This window comes from Phacochoerus africanus, chromosome 1 (genome assembly GCF_016906955.1).
Source record: "Phacochoerus africanus isolate WHEZ1 chromosome 1, ROS_Pafr_v1, whole genome shotgun sequence".
NCBI lineage: Eukaryota > Metazoa > Chordata > Mammalia > Artiodactyla > Suidae > Phacochoerus > Phacochoerus africanus.
Window position 1 is genome coordinate 98,070,876 of NC_062544.1, and position 22,750 is coordinate 98,093,625.

At 38.0% G+C, this 22,750-nt stretch overlaps 1 protein-coding gene across 1 annotated transcript in view; it reads left to right on the top strand.

Annotated features, from left to right (window-relative positions):
- Positions 1-17,545, top strand: part of STT3B (STT3 oligosaccharyltransferase complex catalytic subunit B) — a 100,303-nt gene extending 82,758 nt beyond the window's left edge. The window contains exons 9-16 of the mRNA XM_047769405.1: positions 1,360-1,514; positions 3,800-4,011; positions 5,867-6,054; positions 6,980-7,151; positions 8,338-8,511; positions 10,486-10,599; positions 12,668-12,880; positions 15,894-17,545. Coding sequence (XP_047625361.1) covers positions 1,360-1,514; positions 3,800-4,011; positions 5,867-6,054; positions 6,980-7,151; positions 8,338-8,511; positions 10,486-10,599; positions 12,668-12,880; positions 15,894-15,974 — 1,309 coding nt within the window. The 3' untranslated portion in view covers positions 15,975-17,545. The remainder of the gene's footprint in view (positions 1-1,359; positions 1,515-3,799; positions 4,012-5,866; positions 6,055-6,979; positions 7,152-8,337; positions 8,512-10,485; positions 10,600-12,667; positions 12,881-15,893) is intronic.
- The last annotated feature ends 5,205 nt before the right edge of the window (positions 17,546-22,750 follow it).

Genomic DNA, 22,750 nt, shown 5'->3' on the forward strand with positions numbered 1-22,750 from the left:
TCTGACTAGGAACCATGAGATTGCGGGTTCGATCCCTGGCCTCACTCCGTGGGTTGAGCATTCGGTGTTGCCGTGAGCTGTGGTGTAGGTCACAGACATGGCTCGGATCTGGTGTTGCTGTGGCTCTGGCATAGGCCGGCAGCTACAGCTCCGATTGGACCCTTAGCCTGGGAACCTCCATATGCCATGGGTGTGACCCTAAAAAGACAAAAAGACAAAAAAAAAAAACCCTAGGTTAAATTTTTGTTGGTCATACTTATTCTTTTGCTCGCTTGCTCGCTTGCTCTTTTTTTTTTCTGGCTGCCCCACAACACATGGTCTTCCCAGGCCAGGGATCAGATCCAAGCCACAGTTGCAGCCTAAGCTGCAGCTGCAGCAATACCAGATCCTTAACCCATTGTGCTGGACCAGAAATCAAATCTGTATCCCAGCGCTCCCAAGATGCTGCCAATCCTGATGCGCCACATCAGAAACCTTTTTTTTTTTCCCTTATTTTTTTAAAGTTGCATTGAAGTATATTTGATTTAAAATGTGGTAATTTCTTTTGTACAACAGAGTGATTCAGTGACACATGCATACCTGTCCATTCTCTTTCAGATTCTTTTCCCACATAGATTATCACAGAATATCGGTTAGGGTTCTCTGTGCTACACAGCAGGTCCCCATTGGCCAATCATTCCACATTATCTCAGTGTACATATGTCAGTCCCAAATCCCTAGTACATCTCCACCTCTCCCTACCTGTCCCCTTTGGTAACATTAAGTTTTTCAAAGTCTGACTCTTTCTATTCTGCAAACAAGTTCATTCGTACCCTTTTTTTTTAGATGCCACACATAAGTGATATCATGTGGTCTATGTCTTTCACTGTCTGACTTCACTTAGTGTAATAACCTCTACTAGGTCCATCCATGTTGCTGCCAATGGCATGATTTCATTCTTTTTATGGCTCAGTAGTATTCTATTGTCTATATGTACCACATCTTCTATATCCACTCCTCCGTTGATGGACATTTAGGTTGCTTCGATGTCTTGGCTGTTGTAAATAGTGCTGCAATAAACATTGAGGTGCATGTATCTTTTCGAATTATGGTTTACTTATTCTTGCTTTCAAACTGTAATTGACCGCTTTTTATAACCGTCCTTAGATAATTCTAATTTTTGGAAGGGCATATTGGTTTGGTTTTTACCAGCGTGTGCCATATTTACTTTCAGTATAGGAAGGTTACATGGAAATATACTTTTAAGCAAAAAAAGGTAAGGAACAGGAACCATATCTACAATCAAGGAAAATTTATTCACCTGAAAGGAACTCCTGTTTTATCATTTAATTTTAAATAATGTTAATTTTTTAATACCAGGTATGCAAAAATACACATTCCAATTATTGCATCAGTGTCAGAGCATCAACCTACGACTTGGGTATCTTTCTTCTTTGATCTACATATTCTTGTGTGTACCTTCCCAGCAGGCCTCTGGTTCTGCATTAAAAATATCAACGATGAAAGAGTATTTGGTAAGAGATTTTTTAACAAATACTTTATTATTGTTATTGAGATTCTTATTTCATTTTAAAGCTTTGTTTTTCTTTGCTTGACTCTGCATATTTAAGATAAACTGTCCTCCTTTATTTTGCATAAGTGCTCAACCAAGGAAAATTCAGTGATTTTGCCTTATATGTGCTTTAATTATTAACTGTTTGAACTAGTATATAAATTTTTTGTTCAGTTGTTTTCTGAGCAGTTAATGTAATTATAGTCTGTGGCTGAGAATTGGAAATTATAAGTTTGTTGACAGGAAACTTCATTTTCTCAATTCTGATTAAGTAGGAAGAAGTTTGCAGGGACATCATTCATCATTGAAATTTCAGTGCAAAGTGCATCTTGTTATATGGATTAAGAATCACCTTTAAGTAAATACCCTCTTTACTGATAGATTTGTATAATTTCCAACTAACAAGACTTAGAAATACAAACTATTTTAAAGCCATTGTTAAGGATCTGACATTCAAAATATAAATGAACAAAATAAGCAGATACCAAAGACTTTTACATAATTCAGTTATCACAAGAAGTATCCTGTGACTATTTTGCATGTGATAAAACCTGTAACTGAAGAAAGCTCTGTAATAAACACAAGATCACACAAGCAGATAGTTTGTACAAGTCCAGGGCCTGAACTATGAGTTATACTCAAAAGTTACCATTCCAGAAATGAAGTCAGGAGAGGTAAGATAGCATCTACATAGATTCTAACAAATGGATGACATTCACTCAGTCTTTTTTAGTTTGTACAGGTCAGTGGACTCTGGGTAAGGCCACGTTAATACTACATCATTCAAAAACATTTAGCTTAAACATGTTGCCCACTCATGATTTCACAGTCCCAATTCTAGGTATATCCCTAAGAGAAGTGAGTGCCTATGTCCAATAAGGACATGTTTAAAATGTACATAGCAACTTAATCCATAGTAGCCCATTATTAGAAACATTCCAAATGTTATTAGCAGTAGAATAAAGAGATTTTTATGTTTCTGTGCGGTAGAATACAACGCAACATTTAATAAGAGGGATAGCATGGGTAAGTAAAAGAAGCCAGTACAAAAGAACATTTTTATATAATTTTAGTTCAATGAAGTTTAAAAATAAGGAAACCTAAATTACTGCTTTGAAAATCCAAATAGTGATTGCCTCTTCTATAGGGAGGGGGGAAAGCAGTTATTCATTGGGAAGAGGCTTGAGGGGATCTTTCTGAAGAGATATGCAAATGTTCTGTATTTTGATATGGGTGTTAGTTACACAGGTGTGTGCATATATAACAATTCATTGAGATAAACTGTATTTTTTAGTCCGGGAAAAAAAATGTGAATTAGTCTCAAATTAGATAAGCACTAAAATGTCTTAATGACTTTATAAAGTCATATTTATAGCCTCTAGCCAGAAATGATAGAGCCTTTCTCATTCTCAGTGGTGGGTAAATTATCTGGAAAGCTTTGGCCTTTGGAAATTACTTGCACTTTTTTTTTTTTTTTTTTTTAAGTCTCATGACAGTAACTTTACAAGTTCCTCCTCTGGTTAATAAATTATATTCTCATCCTATTCTAACTTTAAAGCAGGCTTCATGTCAGTTCTTGGCACAGGCTTTCCAGACTTTATTTGATTCTATAAACTTCCTGTGCCATATATATATAAAAAATTCATACACACACATATATGCATTTTTTTTTTTGGTCTTTTTAGGGTTGCACTTTCTGCATATGGAAATTCCCAGGCTAGGGGTCGAATCAGAGCTTCAGCTTCCGGCCTATACCACAGCCACAGTAACACCAGATCTGAGCTGCATCTTTGACCTACCCCACAGCCAACGGCAACTCTGGATCCTTAACCTACTGAGCAAGGCCAGCGATGGAACCTGCATCCTCATGGTTACTAGTCGGATTCATTACCACTGAGCCACAATTGGGAACTCCCCAAATATTTTTTCATTTGTTATGGATTTTTTTAATATGTAATGCTGTTGGCAAATAATGAATTGTCTCATTACCCATAATAGCTATAATTAAATTTGAATCATGGTACATTTCTTTAAACAGTTGACATGTAATGTTTATTTTGGTCAACACTAGTTAAAATTTCTAAATACGACTTTTAAATTGGTTGGTATTACTAATTTAAAAACAGCCCTTTTATGAGAAACTTGTCTGTTTTTAGATTTTGTTTCTAATGTAGTTGTAAATATTCAGTTGAGTTTCATGTAACCCTTTTCTCTTCTGAAGTATTATGAGAGAACTTGTCTTTGCAGTTGCTCTGTATGCCATCAGTGCTGTCTACTTTGCTGGTGTGATGGTGAGGCTGATGTTGACCTTGACTCCAGTCGTCTGTATGCTGTCTGCCATTGCCTTCTCTAATGTTTTTGAGCACTATTTGGGGGATGACATGAAAAGGGAAAACCCACCTGTGGAGGACAGCAGTGATGAGGATGATAAGAGAAACCCAGGAAATTTGTATGATAAGGTGGGAAATTTAAAGTAAGGCCTTTAAAATTTTCATGTGCTTTATTTTTCCCCCACAGTAAGAACTACACATATTAAGAAATATGATAAAACAAGAATTTAGACAAACTGACATTTGGCTCTACTGTTTTCCTCAAATTTTGAATCCTGGTTGGTCTTTTAGCTCAGAATGAGAAAATAGAATGTAATATAAAGAATGTAATCAACTTTTTGGTTCAGGTTCTATCTAGAACCCATTTTTTGAGAGCAAAAAGCTGGTGTTCTACTAAATCACATAAAATTTAGGACTGTAAAGCCTTCTGTGAAACCATGTGCACAAGTGCTTATCCTTGAGGTCCACATTCAGTGTAAATGTTTTAATTTAATTGATTGAATAGTGAAATAAAGGGAATAAAGTGCCTTTAAAATAAGATGCCTCTGTGGAGTTCCATTGTGGCTCAGCGGGTTAAGAACCTGACATGGTATCCCTGAGAATGTGGGTTCCATCCCTGGCCTCACTGAGTGGGTTAAGGATCTGCAAGCTGTGGTGTAGGTCACAGATGTGGCTCAGATCTAGTGTTGCAGTGGCTGTGTGGCTATTGCATGGATCTGCAGCTGCAGCTCCCGTTTGACCCCTAGCCCAGGAACTTCCATGTGCCTCGGGGGCAGCCCTAAAAAGAAAAAAAAGATTTTTTTACAAAAAGATGCCTTCTGTTTGTTAGTAGTAGGTATCCGGCCAATATATGTAATTCACTTTTAATTTCTCAGCTAACAGAGCAGGATTATATTTAGTGCAAGTGTGGAAAAGACTTGTAAGAATTAGAGTACTTGCCTTGGATGATATATTAAATTTTACTCTATTAACTAGGTTTTTAGATACCAATAAGTGATGAATCTTTTCCTGTATGAATATTAACTTTAAAATTCTTTATTTCCTTACTATAATAGGTTCAATATAATTCATACAAATTAGTGTTAACAAAGCATATACTTGCTTTTGTGTTTGTGGTTGTTATGTTTGGTGGTTTCTTTTTATCTTTAGGGCCACACTTGTGACATATGGAGGTTCCCAGGCTAAGAGTCAATCAGAGCTGTAGCTGCCGTTCTACACCACAGCTAATGGCAACACCAGATCCTTAACCCACTGAGCAAGGCCAGGGATCAAACCCAAGTCTTCATGGGTACTAGTCAGGTTTGTTAACCACTGAGCCGTGACGGGAACTCCCTATTTGGTCCCTTGCAGTTTGGGACCTATGATTATCTTGTTTTCTCCCAGTTTTTGTTAAGGTTTTTTGGTTTGTTTTTGTTTTTAGATTTTGGGTGTTTTTTTGTTGTTCTTGGTTGTTTTAAAAAATATAATCTTAATTTTAACAAGTCTATTGATTTGGAAATCGGAAAACTGATTCTGATACTTCAGTTTTTTCCTGTACTAAAGTCCTGTATGGTCTGGATTATAACTGGGCATTGATGGTTTCAGGATGAGGAGTACAGATTTTATAAGAAAAATTTGCCAAAGTAAGACCATTTGGTTATCCCCTTTGTATTTACATAAAACAGGAGGACTGTTGAATCTGAAAACTGCTTCTTATTGGAGATACTTTGCTCTGCAACCCGATTGGGTATAGTTCCAGAAAGTACTCTCATTCACATTTGACTTTAGAATCTACCTTGATAATTTTTAGAGAACATTGTATCTCTCTCTCACACTCACACACACACACACACACACACACACCCCACACACAAATTCCTGATTGTTACACATTTTCCTTCTGAAAGAATTAAATTAAGAACATTCTCCATACTTCTCCTCTTTGAGTGTCTTAATGAAAGCAAGTCAGATGATGAATTTATCTAATCAGTTTTTGTATTTTCAGGCAGGTAAAGTGAGGAAGCATGTAGCTGAACAGGAAAAAACTGAAGAAGGGTTAGGTCCTAATATAAAAAGCATCGTTACCATGTTGATGCTGATGCTATTGATGATGTTTGCAGTCCACTGTACCTGGGTCACAAGCAATGCCTACTCCAGCCCAAGTGTGGTCCTGGCCTCTTACAATCATGATGGGTAAGAAAATAGCTTGACTGCAGAAGTCTTTTTATACCTACCCATCCCCCTCAATCTCAAAAAAGAGAATTCAGATGTGTGTGAGGCTCTGCATTTAAATCTACCATGCCTGCCTGCCTGCCTTCCTCCCTTCTTTCCTCTCTCCTCCCCTCCCTTCCCTTCCTCTCCCCTTCCCTCCCCTCCCCTCCCCTTTTATTTTTCTTCTCAGCATGAGACTCCAACCATCCCCTTTGATGGGAGTAGATAGTCTTTTTTTTTTTTTTGTAAGATTTTTATGTTTTCTATTATAGTTGATTTATAATGGTCTATCAATCTGCTCTTCAGCAAGGTGACCCACACACACATACACACACACACACACACTTTTTCTCACATTTAGATAGTCTTCATTGTATTTCATGCTCTTTTCCAGAATATCTTTGCACACATAAGATATACATTAGCTTTTCTCAAAGTGTTATTCTTGGACACAGCGTTTCATCATTACCAGGAATGCATTAGAAATATAAATTCTTGACTCTACCTAAGCATGTTGAACAAGAAACCTGGGGGTGAGATTCAGCAGTCTGGGGTGTAATAAGCCCTCTGGTATTTCTGATGCAGCTACAATTTAAAAACAGCTGGTTACTGCTTTCCTACATCCCAACCCCAGGTTCTGCTTCACTTGAGTGCTTGATATATTTGCACCCCAGAACTACCAAACCAGAATTTTCTCTTTTTATAAAATATCCTACTGGTTTGTATACATACTAAAGTTTAAGAAGCACTAGTCTAGCTCTTCATTGTGTACTTTTTCTCCTTACCATGGAGGCTTTTAACTACCATCCTTAAAATGTGAAATTATTTAGTGGCTTGGCACCTCAAGATTTCAAGTTACCATCTTCACATAAGATCTCATTTAAAAGAATATTGTGATTCTTTTCAGCACCAGGAATATTTTAGATGATTTTAGAGAAGCTTACTTTTGGCTAAGGCAAAATACAGATGAACATGCCCGAGTGATGTCTTGGTGGGATTACGGCTATCAAATAGCTGGGATGGCCAATAGAACTACTTTGGTGGATAATAACACTTGGAATAACAGCCACATAGCACTGGTAAGAATTTGATCAACAGAAAATCAAAAGTTTACAACTTTTTATTCACTGTTTGGCGGTCAGATTTCACTTGTGATTAAGTAGGGGAAATGGGGTGAAAGTACTCTTTGCTTGCTGAATTCTTAAGATACTTCTTTACATGTTTATTCAATAAAGTGAGTTCAAGGTGTGATTATTTTGTTTTTAAGAATAGAATTTATTTAAGTATTCAGAATCATAGGCTGATTACTGGCAGATCTCATGACATATTTTTAGCTCACTGGAGAATTAGGCAAAACCTGAAACATAAAGTACTGTACTTGTATTTTCCATTTCATAAATTAAGAGAAAATTTGCAAGTATGTAAGGCAAATGCACTGTGTTTTATGGGCATGCAAATTGTTTGCACTAGCTATTAAATAAGTAATTTATGTTAATTAAGGTCATCACCTCTCTGTTCTTAAAAAGATTTTAAATCTTTTAAAAAGACAACTGGGGTTAGCCAAATGAGTTCTGTTTGCATTAGTGTTGTAGCTAATCATTAGGTATTTGACAGTGAAGAGAAGAATATATTTGTGCTAGCTAGATTTGATGGTCATCCCCAGCCTGAGGTTGTAAAAAGTTCTACTACTTCCTTTTTTTTTTGGTTGGGGGGGGGGGCGCTTTTTAAGGCCGCACCCTCGGCATGTGAAGGTTCCCAGGCTGGGGGTGGCGAATCAGAGCTGAAGCCACTGGCCTGTACCACAGCCACAGCAACACCAGATCCAAGCCACATCTGTGACCTACGCTACAGTTCCTGGCAACACCGGATTCTTAACGCATTGAATGAGGCAAGGATCGAACCTGCCTCCTCATGGATAGTATGGATTCATTTCTTCTGAACCACAATGGGAACTCTGAAGTTCTCCTTCTTCTAAGCTTACCTACTTTCATATTAAAATGTTAATTTCATGAGACCTAATTATTAGCAAGATATTCAGATATGTATTCTGACTTTGACATTTCTGCTATAACTGGTTATATAATAAGTGAGATGCTTATAAATCTCAGTAAATTTGATGAATTCATAGCAAATCATTTCTATAAAAAGAATTCCATGTAAATCAGACTCTTGAGAGGCATTCCATCTTAATGTTAAAATGTGCATTCATTTTTATTTTAGTGTATTTTGGGATTAAGTACACACATTCACGTTTTTTTCCTATAGGTGGGAAAAGCTATGTCTTCAAATGAAACAGCAGCGTATAAAATCATGAGGAGTCTGGATGTAGATTATGTTTTGGTTATTTTTGGAGGGGTTATTGGATATTCTGGTGATGACATCAACAAGTTTCTCTGGATGGTTAGAATAGCTGAAGGGGAACATCCAAAAGACATTCGGGTAAGAAACTAGATCATTCTAGGTGTATGCAAGACAGCTGACAGTGTCCAGGTAACTCTCTTATCTTGCTGATTACACCCTGTTTTTATCATCCTGTCCCCCAAATGAGTCCCTTAATCTGACTTTACTGTTTATTAAAGCATTTTTCCAGGCTTAAAACTTTTGAAACTCAGTATTTCCACTCTCCCTTTTGAAGCAGTCCTTGTCAAGATTCTTGCTTTTGCTCCTTCATAGCCTCTCACTTCTGGACTTTGTCTCCATTTTCATCACTTCCACTCTGGTAATGACCCCTGTGCTTATAAACCCGAGATAGGACAGTAGCCTTGAAATTGCTGTCTTTGACTTCGTCTTGTTCCCTCTCCCAGTCTAATATGACACTGATTGGTGTTACTTTCCAGCTTTTTTGAAAGCCTTTAAGCCTGACAGATGTGAGTTGGATCTAAACCCTGCTGCTGTCAGCCTGGTGCTGAAGGCATGTTGTTTTCAGCCAGTCAGCATTGTATCCTCTGAGCACTAGGTCTTGTTCTAGGTTCTAGTGTTAACAGTGGTGATTAAAACTGTTTCACTTAGCCCTAATGGGAACGCCAGGAATAATTCATCTGTAGTGCTGTTGTGAGAATTTATAGTAAGGTAGCAGAAGCCTCAGCCTAGTCGCTGGTTTGAAGTAATCTCTGTAATGAAGCAAAAGTATAAAATCCAAACTTTGTATCTCAGAATGCAACCCCTTAATAACTTCACTTTCATTTGCTGGCCTCTCGACCCTCTTATCAACTTTTTCCACTAGCCCATGAAATTGGCCTCTAGTTTCTCCTTGATTCATCGGACACAGGTATTTATACTCTTTCCTTCTTGGAATACCTTCCCTACCACAGATTTGTCCCCTCTCCTGAAGCCCTTCTCTGGTGCACCTATGTCTCTACTCGTCATCAGATCACATACAGCCTGCCTTGTAGGTAGATTCTGTCTTGTCTCTCACACTCAGCTGTGAGCTCATAGAGGATGGGCAAAAGAAGAGTCCATGGTAGTCACTTCTTATTTCTTAGTGGAGCAGATAACTAGTAGCAAAATATATACCTTGTTCTTGCTTTTATTTCATAGTACACTATGGAAATATTTCCTTATAGAATATGTGGATTCCCCCCCCTTTTTTTTAATCTGCACAATGTTCCATTGTGTGAGTGCACCATGATTTATGTAACCTGTCCCTATTAATGAACATTTAGGCTGTTCCCAGTTTTTTAATCTCATAAAACAGTGGTGCAATAAGCAACTTTCTAACTCATCATTTTGCCCACATATAAGCATCTCTGTAGGATAAATCCCTAGACAAGGAATTTTTTTCTGTAGTGCCAGATTGGCCCTCTTAGAAGTTAATTTATAAATTTGATGATCTCCCAATAAAAATTAGGAAGTTTCTGTAGGAAGTTTCTGAACACTCATCTTCCAAATAAAGAACTGATCTTAAAGTTCATATGGAAAAAATAAAGAACAAATTTAGGAAAACTCTGAAGAGGAGTAATGGGGTGGGAGTGGAGGGAAAGTTGGAGAGATCCACTTACCTGGTATTAAATTGTAGTATTGGTACCATTTTTTCAAAATTACTGAGGTTTCAGTGTAACATGGTTTAAAATCTGGTAGAATTGATCGCCTTTCCCTTACTCCAACAGACTATTGTTGTTTTTCTCTATTCTTGGATTCTCTTAGGCTGAGCTATAAAATACATCCATGATAGTTTTCTGGTTTTTTAAAGAGATCACATTAAATTTATTTTTTAGTATATATGCTGCCGAAGCGAGCACATTAAATTTATAAATTCATTTTCTGATACTACATTTTTTTGAGCTGTAACTAAACATGGATTTATGAAGATAGCTCAAAAATTAGTTCTTACGGAGAAATGAAATGGGGAACTTCAGCTTTGCATGTGATATATTAAACTGACTCAGAAACTTCTGGATTCTTTCTTTCCTTTAGGAAAGTGACTATTTCACCCCACAAGGAGAATTCCGCGTAGACAAAGCAGGATCCCCTACTTTGTTGAATTGCCTTATGTATAAAATGTCATACTACAGATTTGGAGAAATGCAGGTTAGTTACATCAGTTTTTGTATGATCTTTATTCAAAGGAATATTTTAAGTGGTCTTGTTTGACCCTAAAAAACAGGATAATGATGTTTTGGTTGTACTGTAAAGAAAAATATGCTCGACTAAAGATTTTTTTCTCCATTAAATTTAATTTCTGAAACATCTATGTGAAAAATGGAGAAGTATATTTTACATCAGAGATTGATTTCCAAAATGTTAATTAACATAGGCTCAAATCCAACCTTTGCTTGCCATCCCACCTTTTGACATCATGCTTTTGGAAGACATTGTTCTTCCGGGCAGAGGTCTTCTAGCCAGGAAATGCTGTGATCTTAATTAAGTAAGTTACTTTACTGTCTGGTGGGGAGTACCTGAAATTAAGGAGTTGAATTATTTAGTTACTTCAGATATTCACTCTGTCCCTGTTCTCCATTACCACAGATAGCTGGGACTCTCTGGGTCAGAATTTCCCAGAAAATTAGAATGACATGGTACAAAAGACTAAGAGTCAACAAAATGAGAGAACGTGCTAAGAGGCCTTGTGGCAAAAAAGAGCAGACAGCAGACTGTCAGGATACCTGGGTTCCAGATCTGGCTCTGTCAGATCATATAACCCTTGGTTGAATTGCTTTTTCCTTGTCTGAATATAGTGTATAGTGCTCTGGACTTATTTTTTCCTTGTCTGAATATAGTGGGTTTGGACTTCTGGCTTCTAAGTTTCTTCAAAGATCTCAGATTGCATGTTGTAATACCAAGTTACACTTTTATACACATTGGAACTTGCTGGGTCTATACTTTATGGTTGATGCTGAAAAGCAGAGGGAAAACTGCTTGTTTAAATTTATACAGGTACCAGGGGTCAAGATAATATTTCAGCATTATTCATTTGGAATTACTCTGCAGGTGGCTTTGAAAAAAGAGACAATAATTTTATTACCAGATTCAGGTTTTCATTTATATTTTAATTTCTTTTGAAGGTTACTCCCTGGTCTCTAAACTCATGTTAAGGAAGAAGCAGTTAAACCATAGTAATTAACTACCACAGCAAATGGGTTAAAGATTAGTTTCTCTGTTCACTAATGATAAAATTGAAAGATGTTTTTATTAAGAGCTTTAAGCCATGCATCTAGCATGCATTCATTTTGATGCCTTTCCCTACTCAAGTATAGTATGTTTAAGACATGAGGTATAACTTTTCTATTTATATAGATATGCAGTAACAAGTTATTTCCCCCATTGGAGATTTGTTTGTTTATTTTTAAATTGAGTTCATTATGTTCTTTGTGTCAACATAAACTTAGTTTGAGAATTTCTTAAAAATCTTCTCCCCTCCCTGCATATTTTCCTTTTTCGTTTCTGGTTGCTCTTCCCATGGTTTGTTTTTTTTAACTTCAGTTCCCACTTTTAGTAAGGTTAATGTCACTGCTTACTTGTGCATTGGCTTAACAAATAACTCTGAGACAAAACCACACTGAAAAAGATAAAGTCATCTTTCAGCCTACATCCTAGTGGAGGATACTGGTAATTTTAAAAGTAAAAACTTTAGCAGTGATCACTGTAGGCTGAAAGAATGAGGAATCAGTGGAGAAGACTTCTCAACCATCAGTCCAAAGAAAACTATTTCCGTGAAGGGATGGTATTTGGGCTGAGACCAAAGGATAGAAAGGCATCAGCCATGCGAAAGAGCTGAATGAACTTTGAGTATAAAAGGATAGATAGTGCAAGGCCCTGGGACAGAAAAAGGCCATTCTCTGTGTTTTCTCTGAATACTTAAAATTTTTCTGTTTTGTTTTTTTGTGTGTGTGCCTGCAAGCTGCTCATCCATTCTAAGTGATGAGTGATGATCCATTCTCAGTGAAACTCTAATTCTGATATATTTAAGTTTTCTCTCTTCCTAATTTCTTCCTATCTAGTTAGCAGCATAGGAGAACTGTTGATAATTATTATGTATTATTCAGTTTCTGTTTTCCTAGTTTAAAAAGAGAAATTTGTACTCTGGTGATAATATTTATTGCCTTCTAATGTGGAATGTTTTCCAGTATTAACATCCAATATTAATGTCACTTTGCAGCTGGATTTCCGTACACCCCCAGGTTTCGATAGAACACGCAATGCTGAGATTGGAAACAAGGACATTAAATTCAAGCATTTGGAGGAGGCCTTTACCTCAGAACATTGGCTTGTAAGGATATATAAAGTGAAAGCACCTGATAACAGGGAGACTTTAGACCATAAACCTCGAGTAACCAACATTTTCCCAAAACAGAAGTATTTGTCAAAGAAGGTAGGTGCCAAATGAAGTCAGGTGTATAGAGTCACTCAAGATTGGTTGGCTTGTCTGAAAAATACTTATGAAAATTGCTAATAAATTTTCATTTGCCAGATATATAAAGACTAAGACTTATATACAAAGTAAATATCAAGCTAGTCTCCTGGGGGCATTCCTTTCAAACCCAGCACTTCAGGGATCCCTTGCCTCGCAACTGTTTCTGGATAACTCTCCATAGGGAAGTGTGGTTATCAGTGAACCAAGGTGAGATTTTTCCAGAGGCATTCTGACTTTAGTTTGTGCCATTGCTATTAGTAAGACTTGTTTATAAAGTAAGAAGTATCTGTGGCCATTGGTTTCTGAGCCTTTTTGAATCTAAAAATGCCCAACACTCAAAAACAATTGTGATTTGTTCATCATCTTTTGGTCAAAGCAAATTTTTTTTTTTTTTGTCTTTTTAGGACCGCACCCATGGCATATGGAGATTCCTAGGCTAGGGGTCTTATCGAAGCTGTAAGTTCTGGCCTACACCACAGCCACAGCAATGCAGTTTCCCAGCCGCATCTGTGACCTACATCACAGCTCACAGCAATGCTGGATCCTTAACCCACTGAACAAGGCCAGGAGTTGAACCTGTGTCCTTGTGAATGCTAGTCAGATTCGTTTCCACTGAGCCACAACACAGCAAATTTGCATAGCATTTTTTTCATGTTCCATTCTTAGTATGATGTTACTATATTGTGTGTTGAATAATAAATAAGTTTGAGTTGGTTTGAGTCCTGAATCCAGAAAAATCATTCATCTTAAGATAATTATTTCTAAATGTAACTGTCATGGCAAAGCATTTAGGCAGGAATTGTGATAATCTGACTATTGCCCACCTTTCTGTCATAAATATTTAATAAGGTATGAAGTATGTTATTAGAGGTTCACTTAAGCCAAATAGATCTAATCTTTGCTATAAAAACTACTACAAACGAATATGTGGCTTGCCCTCTGTGGGAGATGGGAAATAATGAGCAGTCAGATGAAATATTAAGATTGTATTTTAAGGTCCTAATCATGATAATACTAATTGTTATTAGACTGACTTCTGTCTTAAGTCTTGAAAGATGCTTATGTTTACATGGCTTGGATCAGTTATTTAAATCATTGAAGGAATTGTCAAGTGATCTAGTTTCTCGGAGGCACACGTGGTAAGAGAAACTGGTGAATCACCTCAGTGCAGAGGTCAGAGCAGATGCTGCTGGCTTAGCACAGTCACTCCTAAAATATCTAAGCCCAGTTAAGGTCTACCTTTTCTGAAAAACCAGCCCACTGAACTTGTCTGAATGATGATAGTGAATATTCTCAATCTTCTTTTGCCTTCCTATCATTTTCCCCAAATAAGTAAGTGTATGGATAAATAAAAATATATCTGTTTAATGTGCCCAAAACATGCATTTTAACAGCCAACAACATAGATCTTGAATTTCTGGTTTCCAGGCTTCCTAGTCTATTTTGTACTGGCAGGAATGCTTTTTATTTGCAAAGCTGATATGGCTGTGGCACTAGGTAGGAATTGTAGTCCAGGGCTGCCAAAAGACCTTCTGCATGGCTCACTGCTCCTAGAGAAAAGCACCCTGAGGGCCTAGTTACACACTTGCATACACCTGGGGCATTTTACAGGATCCTATAGAAAAGATTTCAAATTAGAAATCTGTAGGTAATGATGATAAAGAAGCCAACTCTTTGACCTGGTTTGAATTTTTACAAGTTGTGCCCTCTGAAATTTTTTTTGCCCTAATAAAATAGAAATAATAAGGTAACATATCGTGGACAAGTTAGCAGTAGCTAATTTTTGTGACCTTATGAAGGATTACATTTTGCCTTGTGTTTTCATCTGTTAGAATTATAAATTGTTCTAAACTGAACATCATACATATATGTACATGATATAGCAGAAAATTTGCCAAGTTTTTTGAAATCTCCTTCAAAAATTGTATTTAAATGTGAGAATTGGGAGTTCCCTGGTGGTCTAGAGGGTTAAAGATCCGGCACAGTCAGTGCTGTGGTGTGGGTTCTATCCCTGGCCCAGGAATTTCTGCATACTATGGGTATGGCCCCCAAAAACAGAAAATAAAAAATGTGGAAATTGAATTGTGGGGTCTCTTGAGTCTTCATGCTCTGCTAACCCAGTGCTTTGGTGGTGCATTAAATTACTTGTTCCCCCAAAATGTTGCTTTTCTCTATATCTTTGGATACATCAGATTGTCAGACACATGTGCCTATATGATTTATCTTGTGAGATTCTAAAATTGCAAACATTTTTGCAGTAAATTCTACCACCACATTTGTAGTAATTTGTTTTATATATACCACAGAACGTCATTTGACAGTATTCTAGTGGGATCTTGAAGTGTTAAGAAAAATGTCTTATTTTTTTAAAGATCTGTGAAATGCAAGGAATGTAACTGGTTCTTTTCTTGGTGTTTTTGTTTGCAGTATTTAAGTATTTATTTTCCTACCTAAATTGGAGAATGTGCCAAGTAATTTTGTTTCTCTTTCATTTCTGTAGATAGGTATAGTCATTTTTTTACACATAAGAAAATTGGGACTCCGAAGGTTACTAAGTCAATTTGTATTTCTGACACACAGCTAATTCTTGTAGACTATTAAACAAGGTGCATCATTAACATTTTCCGAATCCTTAGTCTAGTTATGTATTCTGTTATTACAGCTAAGCATTTAGTGGTTGAGAGGGGAGATGGGGATTCATTCACTTGATGATAAGGAATATGTGATAGGCATTTGAGGGGTGCTGTTGGGAGTCCTTTGACCTTAAAGACCTCATTCAGTTCATCTTGGATCTCAGCATTCTTGGCATAGAACAGTTGGTAGTGCTCATTGTTCAAGGAGTCTAGCCATAGGAAAAGTTTAAGGGGTTATTAAGACAGTCTTCATCGCTATGCAGCAAACCATGTGTATATTTATATTTTTAATCCATAAGAAACTTGGACTAACACCATGTGTTCTGTTTTCTTTTTAGACCGCAAAAAGGAAGCGAGGCTACATTAAAAATAAACTAGTTTTTAAGAAAGGCAAGAGAATATCTAAGAAGACTGTTTAAATACACTGTTCTGGTTCCTAACTTGAAGCAGATGTCCTTGTGAGAACCGGTCTTTGCCTTTAGCTCATGTCATGTTTCACAGCAACAGAGGGTACAGAACCATCACTGGTCCAGGTTAATGTACAAAACTTTCTGGCAATGCCTGATTTTAAGAATAAAATTGGCTTATTGAGAACAGCTGTTTCGATTTGTAATGTGAAGCAAGACAGAGCACTGCTGTAAATGTCTTAACAGCAGACTTTTTTTATTGGTACATATTATCCTTCAAATCTGAGAATTTGGACTAATGGCACCAAAGAACCCTCTAATTTGGTCCCTGGCACATGCATACTTGTCAATGTTTTCATTCTTTTACAAGACCTGCATTTTATTTGAATTACCCAGATAGCAATATGTAAAATACAGATGACAAAAATGTGATGCAAGCTTCTTGAACCAGTAAACTAGTACAGGTCTGAGAAAGAAGTATTAGAAAAATAATTATACTTCCTTGAACTGTATTTATTTTCATGTTTCTCCAGTACAGAGAATGCAAAGGATGTTTCATCAAATGTACACTTTTATTGTTATTGTTTGCTCTCAGAAGAAGCTGCTGTTGCAAAGATGGATCTCTAATTGATTCAGATAGTTTTGTTTTGTTTATGTTGAAACATTATTGCTGCTGTTAGCAGTTGTTTTCACCAGGTACTTACAGAGCAGATCTCATACATTGTTCATTCAAGGGCTAAATTTATATTCTTTGGAAATCATGGCGATAGCACAGAAGCATGCTGCTTACCAGGATGGGGTTTGGTATCTTAGTACTGAGGTTAGCATGATGTTTATATGCAAAAGATTAAGGAAGAAACTTTTAAAAATGAACAGGTATCCAAAGTTCATTTTGTATGACTCATCTGAATGACAAAGGATTTGTAAGCTTTGCCTGGATTTCTCTCATTTTTATAAACAGTTTCATACATCACGATGATTTGTCCTCTGCTCTATATTTTGTTAATCCCTTAAACATTTGATGAAACACTCTTTAGTGCTATATGCATTTTCTTACTTTTATTAAAAATGTGACAATTGTCAAAAAATGCACTAAAATGTAAATGGAGATTGAACATGTTCACTTTCCAGCTTATAGGCAACTTTATATAGACTTGAAAATTTTCTCCTGTTCAGTAAAAGTAAAAGAGAATGGATTTTTCCTGCCACAGGATCTTTTTTTTTATATATATATATAAATAAGCATAACATACACCACTGCTTTTGGTGGAAAAGTGCAGAATAGTATGTACCTTTTATGAAGAAAAGTGTAATTTACAATATTCAGTGAGAATGTTACTGCTGATTTTCTTTTCCAAAGTGTAGAATATTCTTTGATTTATAGAATTCATTTTTGACCCAGATGATGGTTCTTTTACAGACCAATAAAATGGTTCAACATTTTCACAAATAAAGTGTAACTAAATCTGGATTTCTGATACCTTGTCATTTGGGGGATTTTATTTTACTTTGTTGCTTTAAAATTCAATGCAGAGAAGTTGTTGACTGTAGGGGAAATAAAGTTAATTCAAATTTTGTGTTAAGCGTTGTCTTTTACAAGTCTTTTGTTTTTGAAGTGAGTTATAGAGTATTTGAACACATACTTCTTTGCTTTTACAAAGGCTTTAGAGAACATGTGTGTGTGGGGGGGGGGAAGTGCTAGATGAGTTCAGCTTAAACTTAATATTTTATCTTGCCTTCTTTTTTACTCCAGAGTAAAAATTTCATTTTGACTTTGTATAGATGAATAAGGGGAAGACACCTAACCAAATAGGAATTTTGTCTCCATATAAATGAGGCTAAGACTCTAACAAAAGCCCTGCTCCATAAATTTTGGTATTTAATCAAGTCTTATTTAATTTTCTCATTAAAAGCAGGTGATCTTGGAGTTACCATTGTTGCTCGGTGGTTAACAAATCCAACTAGGAACCATGGGGTTGCGAGTTCAATCCCTTGCCTTGCTCAATGGATTGGGAATCCAGCGTGGCCGTGAGCTGTGGTTTAGGTTGCAGACGCAGCTCAGATCCCACGTTGCTGTGCCTCTGGTGTAGGCTGGTGGCTACAGCTCCAATTAAACCCCTAGCCTGGGAACCTCCGTATGCCACAGGAGTGGCCCTAGAAAAGGCAAAAATATATTTAAAAAAAAAAAGTGATCTCACCTTTTCCAGTTTTAGGGAACACCATTTTGATTCAATGGATTACCAGTAAAAACTATATTATAACCACACTTGTTTTATTATAGCAGAACAATGAAGTTAAATATAGATAATAAAACATTTTATTTTTGTTCCACATCTTAGAATTGAATAAGCTGAGTGCTTTGTAATATAAAGAAGGCAGTGAGGCAGCAAGTCACAGATGAAACTCATTTTTGAGTCTTACATTATTACCTACTTGAGTTTGCATTTGTAGAGTTTTACTTCGTTTGAGACCCTAGGTCGTGACCCAAAGGCCACAGGACTGGATAGTATCAAAAGCATCCTATAGAGTATGATTGTTTCCATAGCTAAGGTTTATGAAATCTGGAACTCATTTTTTCAAAATTGTGAGATATATAACAGAATTTATCATCTTGACCATTTAACACTGTACAGGTCAGGAGTGTTGAGTAGATTCACAGTGCTTGCAGCTGTCTCTAGAACTTCACATTGCTGGAGCAGCTGCTGCTATGAGTTCTGCCAGACCATACCTCCTGTGTGACCCAGTCCTCGTTGAGGTAGGTAGGGTCCTGAATGAAGTTAGGGCACAGCAATGGTCTGCACGAAATGTCAGGTGTCTGGAAGGGAAAAAGGAAACCTTTTCTATTGTGAAATATAACACAGAGAACACAAAAATGTCCACCTTAGCAGATTACAAGACAGGCAACTTTGTAACCACAACTCAGATCACAATGACACTGCCCTACTCCAAAAGCTCCCTTGTCCCAACCAATTAACTGGCCTTTCCATTTCTCCCTCCAGAAGGTAATGAGTCTCCTAGCTTTTTCAGTAATTGTTTCTCTCTAAACATATTTAACTATGCCTATTCTTTGAACAACATAAATGGAATCAAAGTATATGGGTTTTTTTATTTTTTTGTCTTCCTAGGGCCGCACCCAAGGCATATAGAGGTTCCCAGGCTAAGGGTCAAATTGGAGCTGCAGCTGCCGGCCTACACCACAGCCACGGCAATACAGGGTCTGAGCCACGTCTGCGATCCACACCACAGCTCAGGGCAATGCCGGATCCTTAGCCCACTGTGTGAGGCCAGGGACTGAAACCGAGTTCTGATGGATGCTAGTCAGGTTCATTAACCACTGAGCCAGGATGGGAAACCCTCCCCCTTTTTTTTTTTTTTCCTTTTTTTTAAATCTGGATACTTTTGCTCAGTTTTTATGAAATTCAGAATATTGCTCGCAACTCTAGATTTTCGTTGACAACATTGAATATTCCTGTGTGTACATGTTACGAATGTGTCTGTCTCACATGTCTGCACATAACCCTGTTCTATTGTTGATGGGTATTTGTGTTGTTTCCAGTTTGACCATAACTACAGATAAGGCAGTAGGGATATTATTTTACATCGCTCTTGAAGCTTATGCACACATTTTTGTGGGTATTTAGTTAAGATAGAATTGCTAGATATAATAGGAAGGTTTTTGCACATCCCAATAGCCCTTGTCAATCTTTTTAATTTTGTCTTTCTGGTAGGTGAGTAACGGTTTCTCACTGGGTTTAGTTTGTCAGTTCCAGGCTACCGATAAGGTAAATGACAAGGTTGATCATTTGGAAATTACCTTTTTATAAGGGTTTGGATTTTCTGTTTTTTTGTTACCTTTTCTGTGTGGGTTTTTTGTTTTTGGGGGGGGGTGGGTTTTGTATTAATAGGAGGTCTTTATGTATCTTGTATATAAGTTCTTCAACATTTGTGTTGCAAACTGCCTAGGAATTCATTATTTTTTTAAGTGTCTTTTATTTCTTTTTCTTTTTTTTTTTTTTTTTTTTTCTTTTTAGGGCTCCACTCACAGCATGTGGAACTTCCCAGGCTAGGGGTCAAATCTGAGCTGCAGCGGCTGGCCTACACCACAGCCACAGCAATACAGGATTCGAGCTGCATCTGCAGCGTACACCACAGCTCAGAGCAGTACCGGATCGTTAACCTACTGAGTGGAGCCAGGCATCAAACTGCATCCACATGGATACTAGTCAGGTTTGTTACTGCTGAACAACAATGGGAACTCCTTTTTAAGTTTTTATAAGTTTATTAAAGTTGATTTACAGTGTTGTGCTAATTTCTGCTGTACAAGAAAGTGAATCATACATATGTATACATTATTTTTTATACTACTTATTTTGCTTTTTAGGACTGCACCCGTGGCATATGGAGGTTCCCAGGCTAGGGGTCCAATCAGAGCTACAGCTGCCAGCCTACACCACAGCTCACAGCAATGCTGGATCCTTAATCCTCCGAGCAAGACTAGGGAATGAACCCGAAACCTCATGGTTCCTAGTTCTTCTGTGCCATGATGGGAACTCCACATTCTTTTTTAAAAAATACTATTTTCTGGAGTTCCCATCGTGGCTCAACAGAAATAAATCCGACTAGCATCCATGAGGATGCAGATTCAATCTCTGGCATTGCTCAGTGAGTTAAGAGTCTGGCATTGCCATGAGTTGTGATGTAGGTCACAGATGTGGCTTGGATCTGGCATTGCTGTGGCTGTGGTGTAGGCTGGCAGCTACAGCCCTGATTTGACCCCTAGCCTGGAGACCTCCACATGCCATGGGTGCAGCCCTAAAAAGACCAAAAAAAAAAATTCTGTCATGGCCAATCTCAGAAGATTGGATATATTTCCCTGTGCTATACAGTAGGACCTTATTGTCTATCCATTCTAAATGTAATCGTTTGCGTCTACTAACCTTAAACTCCCAGTCCATCTGTCCCACTCCCTACCTCTTTTCCTTTGGCAACCACAAGTCTATTCTCCTTGTGAGTTGTTCGTTGATAATGTTCATTTGTGCCATATTTTAGATTCTACATATAAGTGGTATTTAGTATTTGTCTCTTTTTGACTTCCTTCACTTAGTATGAGAATCTCTGGTTGCATCCATGTTGCTGCAAATGACATCATTTTGTTCTTTTTACGGCTGAGTAGTATTCCACGTATATAATGACCCATCTTCTATACCCATTCCTCTGTTGATGGATATTTAGATCTTTTCCGTGTCTTGGCTATTGTGAATAGCGCTGCAGTGAACATAGGGGTGCGTTATCTTTGAATTTTCTCAGGATAGATGCCCAGGAGTGGGATTGCTGGACCATGTGGTAGTTCTGTACTTAGTTTTCCAAGGAACCTCCACACTGTTTTCCATAGTAGTTATACCAATTTACATTCCAACAAACAGAATAGGAAGGTCCCCTTTTCTCCACATCGTCTCCAGCATGTGTTATTTGTAGACTTATTAATGATGGCCATTCTGACCAGTGTGAGGTGGTACCTAATTGTAGTTTTCATTTATATTTCTATAATTGATGTTGAGCATCTTTTCATGTACCTATTGGCCATCCGTATCTTCTTTGAATAAATGTCTATTTAGGTCTTCTGCCCATGTTGGGTTGTTTTTTGGTGGTTGTATGATTTGTTTGCATTATTTTGGAAATTAAGCCCTTGTCAGTTGCATGTGTATTGTTGCCCTGCTGCTTCATTTTGCTTATATTTTTCTTATTCTGTGAGTTAAGGGAAAACAGTTACCTACTGTAGTCTTGGAGGGCTATTTATATGTAGTAGCATCCCTGGGTAGCTTGTGTGGATCTACTGTTTTTTTGGCATGAAAGTTGCTTTTGGTCTGGGCACTTGCTGTCTCTTTCATGTCTTTCCTCAGTGTGTGCAGGCCATTATCCCCTTGATAGGGAGCATACAGGTGCAAGGCTTGCCCATGCTTCCAGGGAGGTGGGGGCAATGGGCACTGACTGCAGGCAGTGCCTGATCACCAGGGCCTTTGCCAGCAGCCATGGAGGGGTATGTGCCTTTCCAGGTAGGTATGGGTGGCACTCATTTGCCAGGCCTTCAAAGGCATCAACCCTGGGGTGTGACTGGGGCAGCAGGCAGTGCTTGGTCACAAGACCCACAGTGGTGGCAGGCTGCACCCACCTCCAGAGTCTGAGATGGCTGCAGCAGTTGGCACCCAGCCCATAGCATGTGCAGAAGGGGCTCTGCCACCTGAGAGGTCCCAACTCCCCTCCTCAAAAATGGTGCCTTGCTCATCTGGCAGGCCCAGGCCTCCTCACACACTGCCTTGGGTGTGGCACAGTACTCTAGCCCATGGGACACCACTCCCTTACTCCCTCAGGCTGTTTGCAAACAGCCAACCCTAGTCCCATCCCAGAACTGACCTTTCTGAAGCCCAAGTCTGGTGCCCAGCCCCTACCCAAGTGTCTCAGGCTGTGGTGAGCCAGGCCCTGGTACTGGTCTGTGCTGCTCTCTTTCTGCTTTCCCTCTTCTGGCTGCTGTGCTTTTGTCTGAGGCTTTGAGGTTCCCCATCTGTCCATCCTGGCTGTTCTCCCCATCAGTTAGGTGGCCTCCCAGGGTGCAGATTCCTTTCCTCTTTTGCAGCTCCCTCTCAGGAGTGCTGGTTTTGTCCTGTTTGTTTTTTTTTTTTTCCTCCTCTCTTTTTTTTTTTCCCTTCTAGCTCTACCCAGTTATGTGGAGGTTTTCTTGCCATTTTTGGAAGTCTAAGGTCTTGTGCCAGTGTTCAATAGATGTTCTGTGT